The 12706-nt window shown below is 44.4% G+C and overlaps 1 protein-coding gene across 5 annotated transcripts; it reads right to left on the minus strand.

Moving 5' to 3' along the window:
• Positions 1-1187: 1187 nt before the first annotated feature.
• Positions 1188-12106, minus strand: LOC118235457 (serine/arginine repetitive matrix protein 1-like). 5 transcript variants are annotated; one of them, XM_035432856.1, is made up of 10 exons: positions 11740-12106; positions 10709-10769; positions 7909-8685; positions 6856-7563; positions 4415-4584; positions 3905-4016; positions 3255-3321; positions 2916-3032; positions 2679-2799; positions 1188-1879 (listed from the first exon to the last, which is right to left on the minus strand). In XM_035432856.1, coding segments are annotated over exons 2-10 (2124 nt in total). In that variant the 5' UTR covers positions 10759-10769; positions 11740-12106; the 3' UTR covers positions 1188-1877. The 5 variants fall into 5 exon arrangements, with proteins under 5 accessions (XP_035288747.1, XP_035288744.1, XP_035288748.1 ...); XM_035432853.1 differs by having other exon boundaries at positions 10709-10774; positions 11740-12105; XM_035432857.1 differs by having other exon boundaries at positions 7939-8685; positions 10709-10774; positions 11740-12097.
• Between the last annotated feature and the right edge of the window lie 600 nt (positions 12107-12706).

Genomic DNA, 12706 nt, shown 5'->3' on the forward strand with positions numbered 1-12706 from the left:
TAGGTCGGCCACTTCGGAAGTCTCTTCCATGAGACCCCTTTCATCCGATTGGTTTCTTGCCTATAGTTATTGAGGGGCTCTCTCAAAGGGGCACCCATGAGGACTGTGCTGCCTATTCAGCTGAAAGCCGCTTTGTTAATTAAACAGCAAGGAGTGGGTCAGCCTCACCTTGTCTGTGTTACCTTTGTCTGGAGAAAGATGCATAAATATACTAATGATTTGATGGCAATGTACTGCTCAATGTTAACCCATGATGGCTAGACAGGTAGACCTGTGAATACCCATGTGTATAACTGAAGATTGGGCAAATTACACCTAGATTTTTGTGTTTAGGTGTTTGCAGCATTGCTAGTCTGAATCATGCCTTTCCCCCCATTCCACATGTGCAAGCTTGTTGGCTTGTAAATATTATCAGGCATTGGGATCGGCAGCATATTGCGTAAACACAAGCTTTGAGATGTCTATCATTTTTATAGATGATATTTTACCTCAGAGGCAGAGGTTGAGTCCTTTCTACCAGGTGCCAGTGCAGAGAGGAGGGGGGCTCCAATTACTTTGTATCCTGAAAATACCTCTATTGGCAAAAATACTGTCGTTCTAGAGTTTCTCTGTTCAGATTAGGCAACAGATTGCATCTGCCCATGTTTGGTTGTGAATGGGGATCAAGATTTTTACAGATTAAAGGCCTCAGATGTATTTGTAGAAATGTTGAATACTAACCAGCTATGAAATACACCAGACTCAGTGAATTCTTACGTCAGACACCTATGTCACGCACCAAATCCTATCCGGTAAGAAAATACAAACCTGCCCTCAGATCGGTGCTCAGGGACCTACACCCATGAGCAGAAGCAGCCGAAGTTTACATTCTCACAAGAGCAACACAAGTAGGAGGATACTTTCAGGCACTCCAAGCATTCAATAGATTGCTGGGCAACTTCATTTCAGCTTTTTAAGCTGCTGATGTATTAAACCCATATATCTATCCTCAATGACTAATATGGCTATGGACATTTACAAAATGCCCAAGGTAGTGTTGGTACTATGTTTAGGGTCTACAGTATATGGGTGGTAGGAAAATACAATACAATGGATTGTAGGGCTTTTTCCCAGCAATGCTGGCTAAAACTGATTAAACTGTCTTTAAAATACAATGAGACCAACAACAAAAGAAGACGTGACACGACTTTACACAGCATTTTTTTAAAAATATAATTGCTATAAGTTACATGACATGCAGAATGCCAAGGTGCATTAAAGATGCTGTAATGAAACCAAGATACTGAAGCAAACATACAAAAGCCATTTTTTCTGAACCAAGAAAAACTGTCATTACAAGTAAACTCCTCAAACTTCTCAAACCTGCACGGCATGATAACTCTGCTGAAACAAAGTGTTCATCCTGGCTCCCAGGGCACAGTTAAGATGGATAAATAGAAAAGCAACATTTTTAGTGAACCCCATTCCCAACCCATTGTACATGTAAATCACAAAACCACTACACTACCCATAATTCAGATTTGCCTAGCCTTCCACAAACAAAACTTTATACAGTTTATGAAAGAAATTAAAGAAAAATGATAAAAAGGACATTATCCTCAAACACCCAAAAAACTGCAGATAAGCAAGCAATATCTTCCAGGACTAACATGTCAGAACAGATATCCGACATACAGATGAAGGCAGGCAAGTTCTCCACAGAACCGAGTGCTTCACTTTGGGTGCAGCCCAATGCAAAGCCTGCCAATGCCCATGGTGCACTGTCCTGTATAAGAGGGTCTTCCCAAAATAAAATAAAGCATGAAGTCTGCAAATGTGCCATGGGACAGGATCACCCAGCGTATTCCACATCTGATACTTCTCTCCTTCCTCTATGACTCTACAGAGAAGAGAAAGAGCACATGAACATAAAAACAATCCAAATAGACAATGACCTCACAGAGGCCACGTAATTCTCAAGTTGCTAAGAGGCAACTTTAGAATGGTGTGTGCATGTATTCCACTTGAGTAAGTGTGAGTATGTGTGTGAGCTGGTCAGTGTGCATGTGTCCTGTTTGAGTGAGTGAGTGTTAGTGGGTGTGAGTGAGCTGGTCAGTCTACATGCGTTCCGTTTGAGTGCGTGTTAGTGGATGTGTGTGAGCTCGTCAGTGTATGCGTGTTCTCTTAGAGTCAGTGAGTGAGTGAAGTTGTGTGAGCTTGACAGTGTACTGTATGTGTGAGCCATTTGAGTAAGTGTGAGTGTTAGTGGATGCGTGTGAGCTGGTCAATGTACATGTGTTCCGTTTGAGTGCGTGCGATTGGTGGAGTGTGAGCTGGTCAGTGTATGTGTGGAGTGAAGGTGTGTGTGAGCTGGTCAGTGTGTGTGGAGTGAAGGTGTGTGAGAGCTGGTCAGTGTATGTGTGGAGTGAAGGTGTGTGAGAGCTGGTCAGTGTATGTGTGGAGTGAGGGTGTGAGAGCTGGTCAGTGTATGTGTGGAGTGAAGGTGTGTGTGAGCTGGTCAGTGTATGTGTGGAGTGAAGGTGTGTGTGAGCTGGTCAGTGTATGTGTGGCGTGAGGGTGTGTGTGAGCTGGTCAGTGTATGTGTGGAGTGAGGGTGTGTGTGAGCTGGTCAGTGTATGTGTGGAGTGAGGGTGTGCTTGAGTTTGATTCGCGCGTATGAGGCCGAGCGGCGCACTCACAGCGGCGGTACGCGGGCCCTCGGTGGCGCAGCACCTGCAGGTGGCGGTACTTGGACATGATGCTCTGGCTCTTCCTGAACATCGGCTTCTGCTGGAAGGGAGGGCGTGGCACAAAGTTGGCCTGGTTTGGGGAGAGAGCACTTGTGAACACCACACCACAAGCAAATACAGCGCACCCAAGAACAGCAGTCTCCAGCTCTGATTCACACGGCAGCCGGGGCCGCGGCAAACGCGTACCATCAGCGGCCTCTTGAAGTATCCAAACCTCCCGAAATGTCCTGGGGGCTCCGTGAAGGGTCTACGCAGGAAGTACGGCGGTTTCCGACCGGGACTGGAGGGGCGGAAGCTGGGTCGCTATAATGAAGAGACACGAGTTAGCCTTCACTCAATCTACACGGGGTCACCATTGAATAACTAACAACCCTCTGTATAGAAGCCCATCCCATGAATGAGCAGTTTTGGCGTCGTCTTTGTTTAATGTAATGAAGCGTTTACTCTCTGTACTGCATGCACGGCACTGATGGCTTCTCACTCACTGTCCAAGCTCAAACATACATATAAGGTGCACTTCTTTACCTGGGGTGGTCCCATTATCTTGATTGGTTTGAAAGTCTTCTGGCTCAGCAAGGGCATATCAACCTGTCTAAAAAAATCAAACAAGCAAGACTGTGAAAGAGCAGTTGTCACATTGGAGTGTTCATATACAAACACACATGCAACTACATGACTGAGTCTCTGTGATATGTTAGGAATATGAACCACAAATGAAGAAATAAGACTACAGTACCCATACTAAAGGCAAATGTGTTCCCAGCTGTGGAGCCACATGCTGAGTACACAAGCAATGCAACAACTTACACAAGTGACTCATATTTTATATTCAATACATATTTCATATTCAGGTAGTAATATGCGTTTATGTATTAATTACCAGGTGAAAAGCAGTGCTGCCTGAAAGAGAAGCTTTAAACTATTAACTGCAAATCTGTAAACATCAAGGGTCTGATGGAAACACCCCTTTATCTGAGCATGAGTTTTCAGATAAAAGCAGGAGAGCTTTTATCTAAATTATGCATGCGTACATGAACAGAGCATTTGTGCAAATATGTGCAAGTTACTGTGAAAGCATACGAGTGAATGTCTTCTGACTGAGTGCCTAAATGCAGGCCTATATAATGCAGATGTGATGGTGAGAGCCAGAGTGAAAGCCTCGAAATAGAGCATACCTTGTCAGACCACTGTACCGACCACTCAGGTCACGTGATGAAGAGCAGGAGTTCTGCAGTTTTGAGAAGCGTTCGTTCAGCGTGAGGTTTCCGTGGGAACTAAAAAAGCTCTCTGGAGGACAGAAGAGAATTACAGTTCAATGGTTAAACTCATAAGCTATTGCATTTGGAGGAATGGTAAGATTGCTTTACTTGATTACAATGACATTACATAAACAAAGTTCTTCCACACAATAACTGTTACAGGAAATAAATGATAGAGGAAGACAAGGAAAAGCAATGTAATTCAGAGATGAAACACCACTGAAACACATAGTAGCACTGAGCCAAGGTAGGACCACATGCACTGAGAAAAATACAAAATGACATCATTTAGACACCATGTACAAATATTTGAATGTGAGTACATTGACTGCATTGAAGGTACTTTGTTCTGAACAACTTATCCTTCCTTATTAAGCACGCAAACCATGCAAACAAACACACCTTTCTCAATTTCGGAGCACAAACCTTTGACTTGGTGGACTAACGTGACGAGTTCCGGGCCAAAATCACCTGTTTGAGACTTTGTGTTTCCGTCCCTCCAGGGGGCACTGTTTGTTTCTTCCGGCCTGGAGCCCAGGCCCCGCCGGGACACCGTGACCAGATCCCGGGAGAGCTGCCGATCCGAGGGGGAGGAACTATGGCAAGGGCAGGGGTGTGGCAGAACACGACGGACAGATGAGATAACGCTTGCTAGATTTGGGTGAAGCGAAACAGGTATCCTATCCAGTTTTCTTTTTGCATAAATGACAGTGCTACAGACATGTTGGAATGAAGCATCTAACAGAGAAAACGCTTCTGAACTGTGTTCGCCTAAAGTTACAAGTAAGACAAAAAGGTAAATTTGTTTGCGCAGATCAAAAATTACATCAGACAGCGAACAAAGACAAAATGAACATTCTGGGCGTACTTACGAAGAGGTTCTATTGTCTCCATGCCTCTGTAAGTAACACGCAGCATTTCACACATAGCGGGCTGAAGGAGAGCAGTGGACCTCTTTCCTCTACTGTGGCTTTTGAGATATGCCAGCACGAGTAAACGACGAAGCCAGGAGTGAAATCATCGATTTGCGTTCAGGCGTCCAACACTGCACCAGGTCTGCGCTCTGCGCTTAAATGGTGTAGGACTGTAAGGCTATCCAGCATCTCCAATTTACTGGTGGACAATTTGACTGTGGTGTATGGAGCCAGAAAAACACTCACTTGATGCGCATTCTCATCTCATTTTGCATTGTCAATGACATTACAGAGGTCCTCCGAAAGAAATTCTTATCCTGAATGGATTGTGCCTCAGGTGAAGATTTAGAGATCTGCTGCAGTCAAATTTGATAATCCAAATTCCTTGGTACACTTAAGATATGTTAATGTGTTAATGACCTTTTGACTGCAATCCCGACAAATTCCCAAGACTATTTTTTAATAAGATTGACTCGATTCCTCAGTAGACATCTATAAAGGCACTTTTCTTCAACAGATTCAGTTAGATCTTCAGAATTATCCAACAAATTCCCAATTCTTCAGACAGTTCACAATTATCCAGTAAATTCCCAATTTGTTCTCGTCCTCATTCACGGACACCCACTTTAGTCACTTCGGTCAATAATTGAGATGCCTACTTGACACTGGCCTCAGGGGAGCAATAGTCCAGAGAACACTGACAGCAGCATGTGGCTTTGCAATTCACCCCCTGGTTCCTGTGTTAGGGGGCACGTAGGTGCTGTGTACTATATGGCAACTGGACAGCTGCTGTTCATCTTCTGCTAACGGAGAGTATCCAACGTCCAAACCGGTTCCAACTGGTCAGCAGTAAATTCTGAGTCAGCTGCTGCTGTCCTTGATATACACCATCTTCCATGTCTAAAGGACAAAAGCTTCACAGCTTGGCTGCTTTTAATGCCTTGACCTCCTGAGTGACTACACAGTTGAAAAAAATAAAACTGATCTTGGACAAATAAGACTGCTGCGCCAATCTCTTCAGCGATTCTCATCGAAAAATCTGGTCTGACGGGTTCAGCCATGCAGACAATCATCCACTGCGTTTTACAGGGCAGCACAGTCATGCTCTTTGTCATCCATTGCACATTTGGGCCCTTGTCAGGCTGATGAGCAGCCTGACATAGCTATAGGTCCTCATGCTACTGGGCACTTGAATCACATGCAAGCAGCTTTGTTCTCCTTCACTATGCTCATCCAGGGTAAGATATATTGATTTATGTTTCTTTAAATGGGTACTGTATGTTTTGTATGGCCATTTCTCTTTTCCCTGTTGTCCTATGCACCCTTGCTGTTGTCCTCAAATCTTTACTATAGCAGGAAGACCTGGATCTCAGAAAGGAAGGAGGATTCTGTTCCTCTTGATTCGTTTTCCCTGTTCCACACGGGAGTGTTCATCCAGTCAGTTTCTCTCACTGAGAAAGAAAAGCTCAAGCCTGCAGTCTTATTGTACTCTTCCTCTCCTCCTGGCTCAGGGTTCACATTCCCCCCCCCCTCAAAGTTTTGTTATTTTCCCCCAAAGAAAGAAAGTTTTCAATCTAAGTCTGTAGAGTGGCCTCCTTTTCATTTTAAAGCGGTTTTCTGAAGCAGAGGGCGAGGGTCGAAAGATCAAAGCACTTCTTTAACTGGGCTATGGGTCTTCCAGTACATTTCTCTCTGACGCTTAACGGACAAAAAAAACAAAAACTAACCCAATGGGATTAACATATTTATGCTGACTTGACCCCTCTTCCTTGTTTATAGCAATCACTTTTGCTGTAAAGCATGATGATGACTGGAATTTTTTTATCCCGCCTTGAGAGAGGGCTTGCACCATCTTCCTTTTTCTGGACACATCAAATAACGCAACAGGAAAAAGCTTGAGTTTCCTCAAGCCAGCCTCATGCCCCGTCCCCAACGCTATGGGAAATACCGTACCTGTGTGTGCTCAGGGTGTGGCGTGTGTCCACCTTGATGGTGAGTGTCTCCATCTCTCTGGGCGAACCAGCCGTGGAGTCCGGAGAACAGGATGTCTTGAGGGGCACCCTCTTCGGGTTGGTCTTCTTCAGGGCCCGGGCCTTAGCCGCATCGGGCTGCTCTGTCTGGAGCGTGACGGTCGACCGGGTTTTTCTGACGGACGGACACGGCTTCTCCTCCTCCTCCTCCTCCTCCTGCTCCTGCTCCTGCTCGTTCTCCTTCGGCGGCTGTATCTTGGGGTGCTTCGGCTTCAGGGCGAGCGCGGGCTTTTGCTCGTCCCCTGTTTCCGACGAAGCCCTCAGCTTCCTCCCTTTCAACAGGCGGCTCTTGTCTTTGAGCGAGAGGCCGCGGCCTCCGAAGCCCCGGGATCTGTGGAAGCGCTGGGGCGTCTCCCCCCGTGCCCGCTTGGCGCAATGCTCGAACCCAGGGCCCGCGGGCAGTGGCCTGCCTTCTGGGTGCTTCCTCTTCACTGGTCGCCTGGTGGGTCTCTCCTGGGGGTGGTGATGCTGGTGGAATCTGGGAGAGGAGGAGGGTGAACCTGCTTTCCATTTGGGGGATCTGTACGAGTGGTGGGGGCTGTTCTCCTCCCCCCACTCCATGCTCCTTCTGCTCCCCTCCATCTCCCTCTCACTCTCACTGTGCCTTCTGGCCTCTCGTTCAGTGGACAACCTACACATCCATCACAGAGAACACAAACATCTTGTTACACTGCAGCTCTGGCAGCCTGAGGACGTGCCACAGGGGGATATGCCCGTGCTAGCTCCTCCCCTTTCCCAAACATGCCAGAACATACTCCTCCCATGTATTGTACTGGCAGACCAGTAGGGTTTATCCCTTTATTAAGAACTCCCCAAAGCAGCAGGTAACTACTACACTGAGCTGCTGTGCACACTTTACCCACTCTTAAAGGTACTGCAACTGTAGCAGTAGACACTCTGCCCCCCGTGTGTGAAGCCTAGATGTCTGCCCTGTTCAGGTTTTGCTGTTTTTAATTTATTTTTCTTTTATTTTTACCCAGCCTGCACTGCAGCTTCACTCCTGTACCTCTCTGGATAGGAGCCCCTTCTGTGAAATTCTTGGGACTTCCTCTGGGGAGAGTTTGAGAACCTGCGCTCCCCAGATAGGGATCGAGGGAAGCCCCCGTTCCAGCGCTCTCCCCGTGGCAGCCGGTCAAAGAGCCTCTCTCCAGGGCTGTGGTCCCTGCAAGGGCCACGGTCCCGGCTCCTGTCCTCTCCTGTGGGTCCTGGACGCCGGTGAGGACCCCTGTAAGGACCATGGTGGGGTACAGGAGACAGCTGCCTCATGCTGCCGTGGAAGTGGTGAGGCGAGGGGGGTCTGTGCCCAGGGTGGGGCCCATGGAGGGGCAATCGTGGGGAAAGCCTCTTGTAGATTGGGGGTCCATTCCCAGGGGTATGCATGGGCAAACGGCGATGAGGTGGTGGGGAGTGGCTCGACCTGGGGGGAGATGACCTCCTGTGGGCACGGTGGGGTTCCGGGGAGAAGTGGTCAGGCTGGGAGGCATATCCATGGAAACGCCCCTGTGCTTGGGGACGCCACTGACCAGCGGGGCGATGGAAGTGATGCGCCGGATCTCTCCACTCATCCATAAGCCGCGGACCCTTGTTGAAATGGGGGGGCCTGCCCCGCATTGGGCCTCCGCCCCTGGGCTCCCTCCACTGCGGAGCTTTCATTTCACGGAACTCCCTCTGATCCCTGGAATGTGAACCATAGTGATCCGCACGCTGCAATCTTCCATGAGGCTCGTGGGACCCATAGGACTGGGAAAACAGCCTGCGCATCAAAAACAGACATCATTGAAAACACATCAACCTGAAACATCATTTACAGTTTAAAGTACAACTGTCCGCAACATGTTACAGTTGCTTGAAGTTATAAGCCTTAAGAACAGCACTCTTCTAGGAATATTTTAAGACAAGGGAGGGAGAAAATAAAAAAAGTTTAAAAAAAAACTTACGCCTTGTGTCAGTGTATAAGTTATAGTTGCATTATACTTTTAAAGAATGCTTGCTTGAGCAAAGCGCTGCCCACGACTATCAGGAACCATTTGTGATATTCAGTAACCAAGTGCTATCTTAGAATGAAATAGTGTCTGCACACTAAAAAAAAAGGTGCTAGAAATGCAAAGTAAGACTAGCTAACATAGGTTTGACGTGGTATTAAAAATAAGGTGCATATAATCAGGTGCAGCGCCTGATATATAACTTGCCATATATAACTTGCCTGATATATAACTTGCCAAAGCATCCTGGTACATTGTACCTTGCACGACATACTAATTTTTTGAGTTTCCATATTCATTTTGTGGCTTAACTTGTCATTTGAAAAGTATTCTTGAGAAACCTGTATTTCTGAATGCATTTAAATAAGTTTGCAAATAACCTGAACCTGTAGTAACCAGGTCTTACATAAAAACCATCAAAAGAAATACAACGGAGAAGCATGTCTGCATCAGATGAACAAATAATCGCTAAGTGATAACAGGCATTTAATATAGTTTTGTTCCAAATGCTTCATAACATGTTTCAAAAACTCACATTTCCATAAATACTGGGTACACCCTAAATTTCAAAGCAAGTGTGGTATGTCAACCCTAAAGCCTAACAATTCCATAGTATCCATCTTGCACACAGGCACAATTACTGTACTTAATTTTTTTTAAACCCACACTAGGCTTCAGAAATAATATGTACTAGAAGAGTTTGAAAAAGCTGTACTTGGTAACATACCTGATGAAATATGCTACAATTTGTCACACCAGCAAAAATGCCCTTCCACGCAGCCAAACTGAAATTGTATTATCACCAACAAGACTATTTCTGCTAGATGTCCACACGTTCTTAGGCAAATCTTGCTGTGGAACAATTCAACAATGCCACTCAGTATATCTGCACTTTCATCCTTTAATAACTAATAACTGAAAAAACAGACTGGCTACCCCCACGAATGAAAACAAAAAACATCCCCAAAGCCTACAGGTTTGCCATATATCATTGTTATACTGTAATAAAGATATCATTTACATATGGTTGTGACTTTCCAATAAAACTGTACTGATTATTTTATCTGGGCATGTAATTTGAATGCTACAGCCAATTGGTCCAATTGCAATTGTTCAAATGTCACTTTAAATGCTTAAAACCGCACTATGACGGTTTAGAATGAATTTTGCCATTTGTGATATAGGTGAAATGGCCTTCCATTAGATATTTCCGTATTAATACATTTTATGTTTTAAAGAAATAGTTACAATTAAACAACAAAAAAAGGAAATACTGATACTCAACATAGCCATTAACCCGATTTTTTATTTTTATTTTTTTAACCTAAGTGCTTGAGCAGCATCTTTAAGGTTGATGGTATAAGGTAGGTATTTAGCGACTAATTCTTGACGCACCAATTTTTAAATAAACGTAATATAGGCTAACATGCCATTTAGATTTTGAGATCCAAAAAGCAATTGACCTATTTCTGAGCATTAAACATTTTTTTAAAAGTTGCTGCTATTCAGAATAAATTATTGTTTTCATTCTATTGACAATTGCATTCAACCGATTGCTATTTGTATACGTTTTTCAATCACTTACCGAAGGGGTTAATTAGACGGGGTCAGAAGGGCTCTAGATTTTTTTCGAAGGACCACATGTGCTCTAAAGTTGAAAAATTTAGGAGCGCACTAACGCAGTGTAGAGCCCTGGCCGTAGCATTGATGTAAAGTTAACATCCTTAAGTGCCGCCCTGAAAAAATCTCACTCCCAGTCCGTCTCCTAAGCACACACACAACACATTGACTTACCGGTGTTTTAGGCGAGGAGATCCAGAATAAGGCCTGACCATCTTCGGCATTTGGCGAAAACCTATTCTAGGAGGGCGAAATGGTCAAACCGGTAACGGTTATGTTTTCAAAAACATTCAGAACTGACGTTGACGAATGTACTTGGCACTGCGTGCAACTTGATCAAAGCAAATACTAAAACGGTCTAGATGTGGAATTTGTCGAGTTTCCAAATCAACTCACAGTAGATTAAAAATAGATACCAACACACTCAAGTCAGAAGTGAACTAACGCGAGTTTTATCTATGTTTATCAGTTTCTCCAACGTTGCGGTCAACTGTAATAAAATTGGCGAGCGATCTTGGTTACCTAGCCTAACTCTGGAATTGTTTGAAAGCGACGGTAGCTAACGTTACTGCTAGTTGCCAAATAAACTCTAGGTGCTGGCTAGACTACCTAGCTAGTAACGTTACATTCAAAACAAACTCACTTCCTATCCAGAAGCTATCGATTAACTTAACGTCAATTAACAATTACCGACTACTCACAAATCGTGCGGCACAATTGAGTCAGTCAGTACTGCTTTGCCTGCCATCATCACCAGAAAACGAGCAAACTAGCTGGCAGTAGTTTTTATTATTAGCCAGCAAATCTGGCTAAACTAACAAACGCTTCGATTAACGTTAATTCAACTACACTGGAGACTACCGAACTCTATCTCTCTATCTACTCGTCTGATACGTTAGTCAATGTTGCAATAAAGACGTCAAAAATGCAAATAAACAGAACAAGTAAATCGTTACAAATTTCTAACCGAACGAACGTTACATAGCGAAGTCTCCATGTTGCAACAGAACAATCAACATTTCACGTTGGCCTACAAAATGTCTCCTTGGCTTAGCTACTGCGAGCAGGCCTCAAAATGCTATCACACGTAGCTGGTTAGCTTGGTTCCCCGTTTCGTCACAGCAAATATTTTCTAGCGAGATTATTTCAAACTAACGTAGTAATGTTCCTTCAAATTAAAATCACATGAAGTAACATCGCCTTACCTCAACACATCTAAAACATTCTCAAATACTGTAGATACGCAGGTTATTAGAATACTGAACAACAAATGGATATGTTAACGTTGTTACGAACTCGTCCAGCCAACACCTTCGGACCTGACCGGTAGAAGAAATAGCACACGTCCTGACGTATGTCGGGTTGGTAGCTGCTTCTTCTTCTTTGGTGTTTGATGGCAGTTTAAATCCTTTGTAGTTGCATTACCGCCTCCTTCTGGATCTAATCATGCATTGCTGTCTGGTTCTCTGTCCTTTTACTTATACCAGTTGTCCTCAAAAAAACTAAATATCCTCTTCTTTCCCTCCACCGTGTCCCCACATTCAAGCAGATCTGTAAACCTTGCCTCCACTTCTAGTCTCTGTAATACTGTAAACATTACCCTTCCGTCTTGATCATACTTCCTGCATTCAATCAGGACATGCTCCACTGTTTCTAACTCATGGCACTGATCGCATTAGCCAGTTGGATGTTTTCCTATAATAAATAGTATGCTATTCAAGTTGCTGTGACCAATTCTTAATCTACTCATGATTACTTGCTCTCTTCTATCGGTTCCACTGTTTCTTGCCATTCCTACTTTATTTTGTATTTTATATAAATGTCTTCCTTTTGTTGCACTATCCCAATGTTGTTGCCATTGTTTGATTACTCCCCTCCAAACTATGCTTTTCCCCTCTGATTTTGAAAGTTTAACATTAAGGGCCACATACTCTCTCCTGACCACCTCCTTTGCCAATTTATCTGCTTTCTCATTTCCCTGGATTCCTGAGTGTGCTGGTACCCACATGAACTCTATGTTTTTCCCTTGATTAGTTATCCTTGAATTATTAAACAACAGTTCATATATCTTGGTGATTATTTCCTGATCCTGTTTTAATGCTTGACATTGCTGATACAGAGTCACCTCAGATGAGTATATTATTTGCCGTCACTCCTTCCACCCACTCTAAC

This window comes from Anguilla anguilla, chromosome 9, assembly GCF_013347855.1.
Source record: "Anguilla anguilla isolate fAngAng1 chromosome 9, fAngAng1.pri, whole genome shotgun sequence".
Taxonomy (NCBI): Eukaryota; Metazoa; Chordata; class Actinopteri; order Anguilliformes; family Anguillidae; genus Anguilla; species Anguilla anguilla.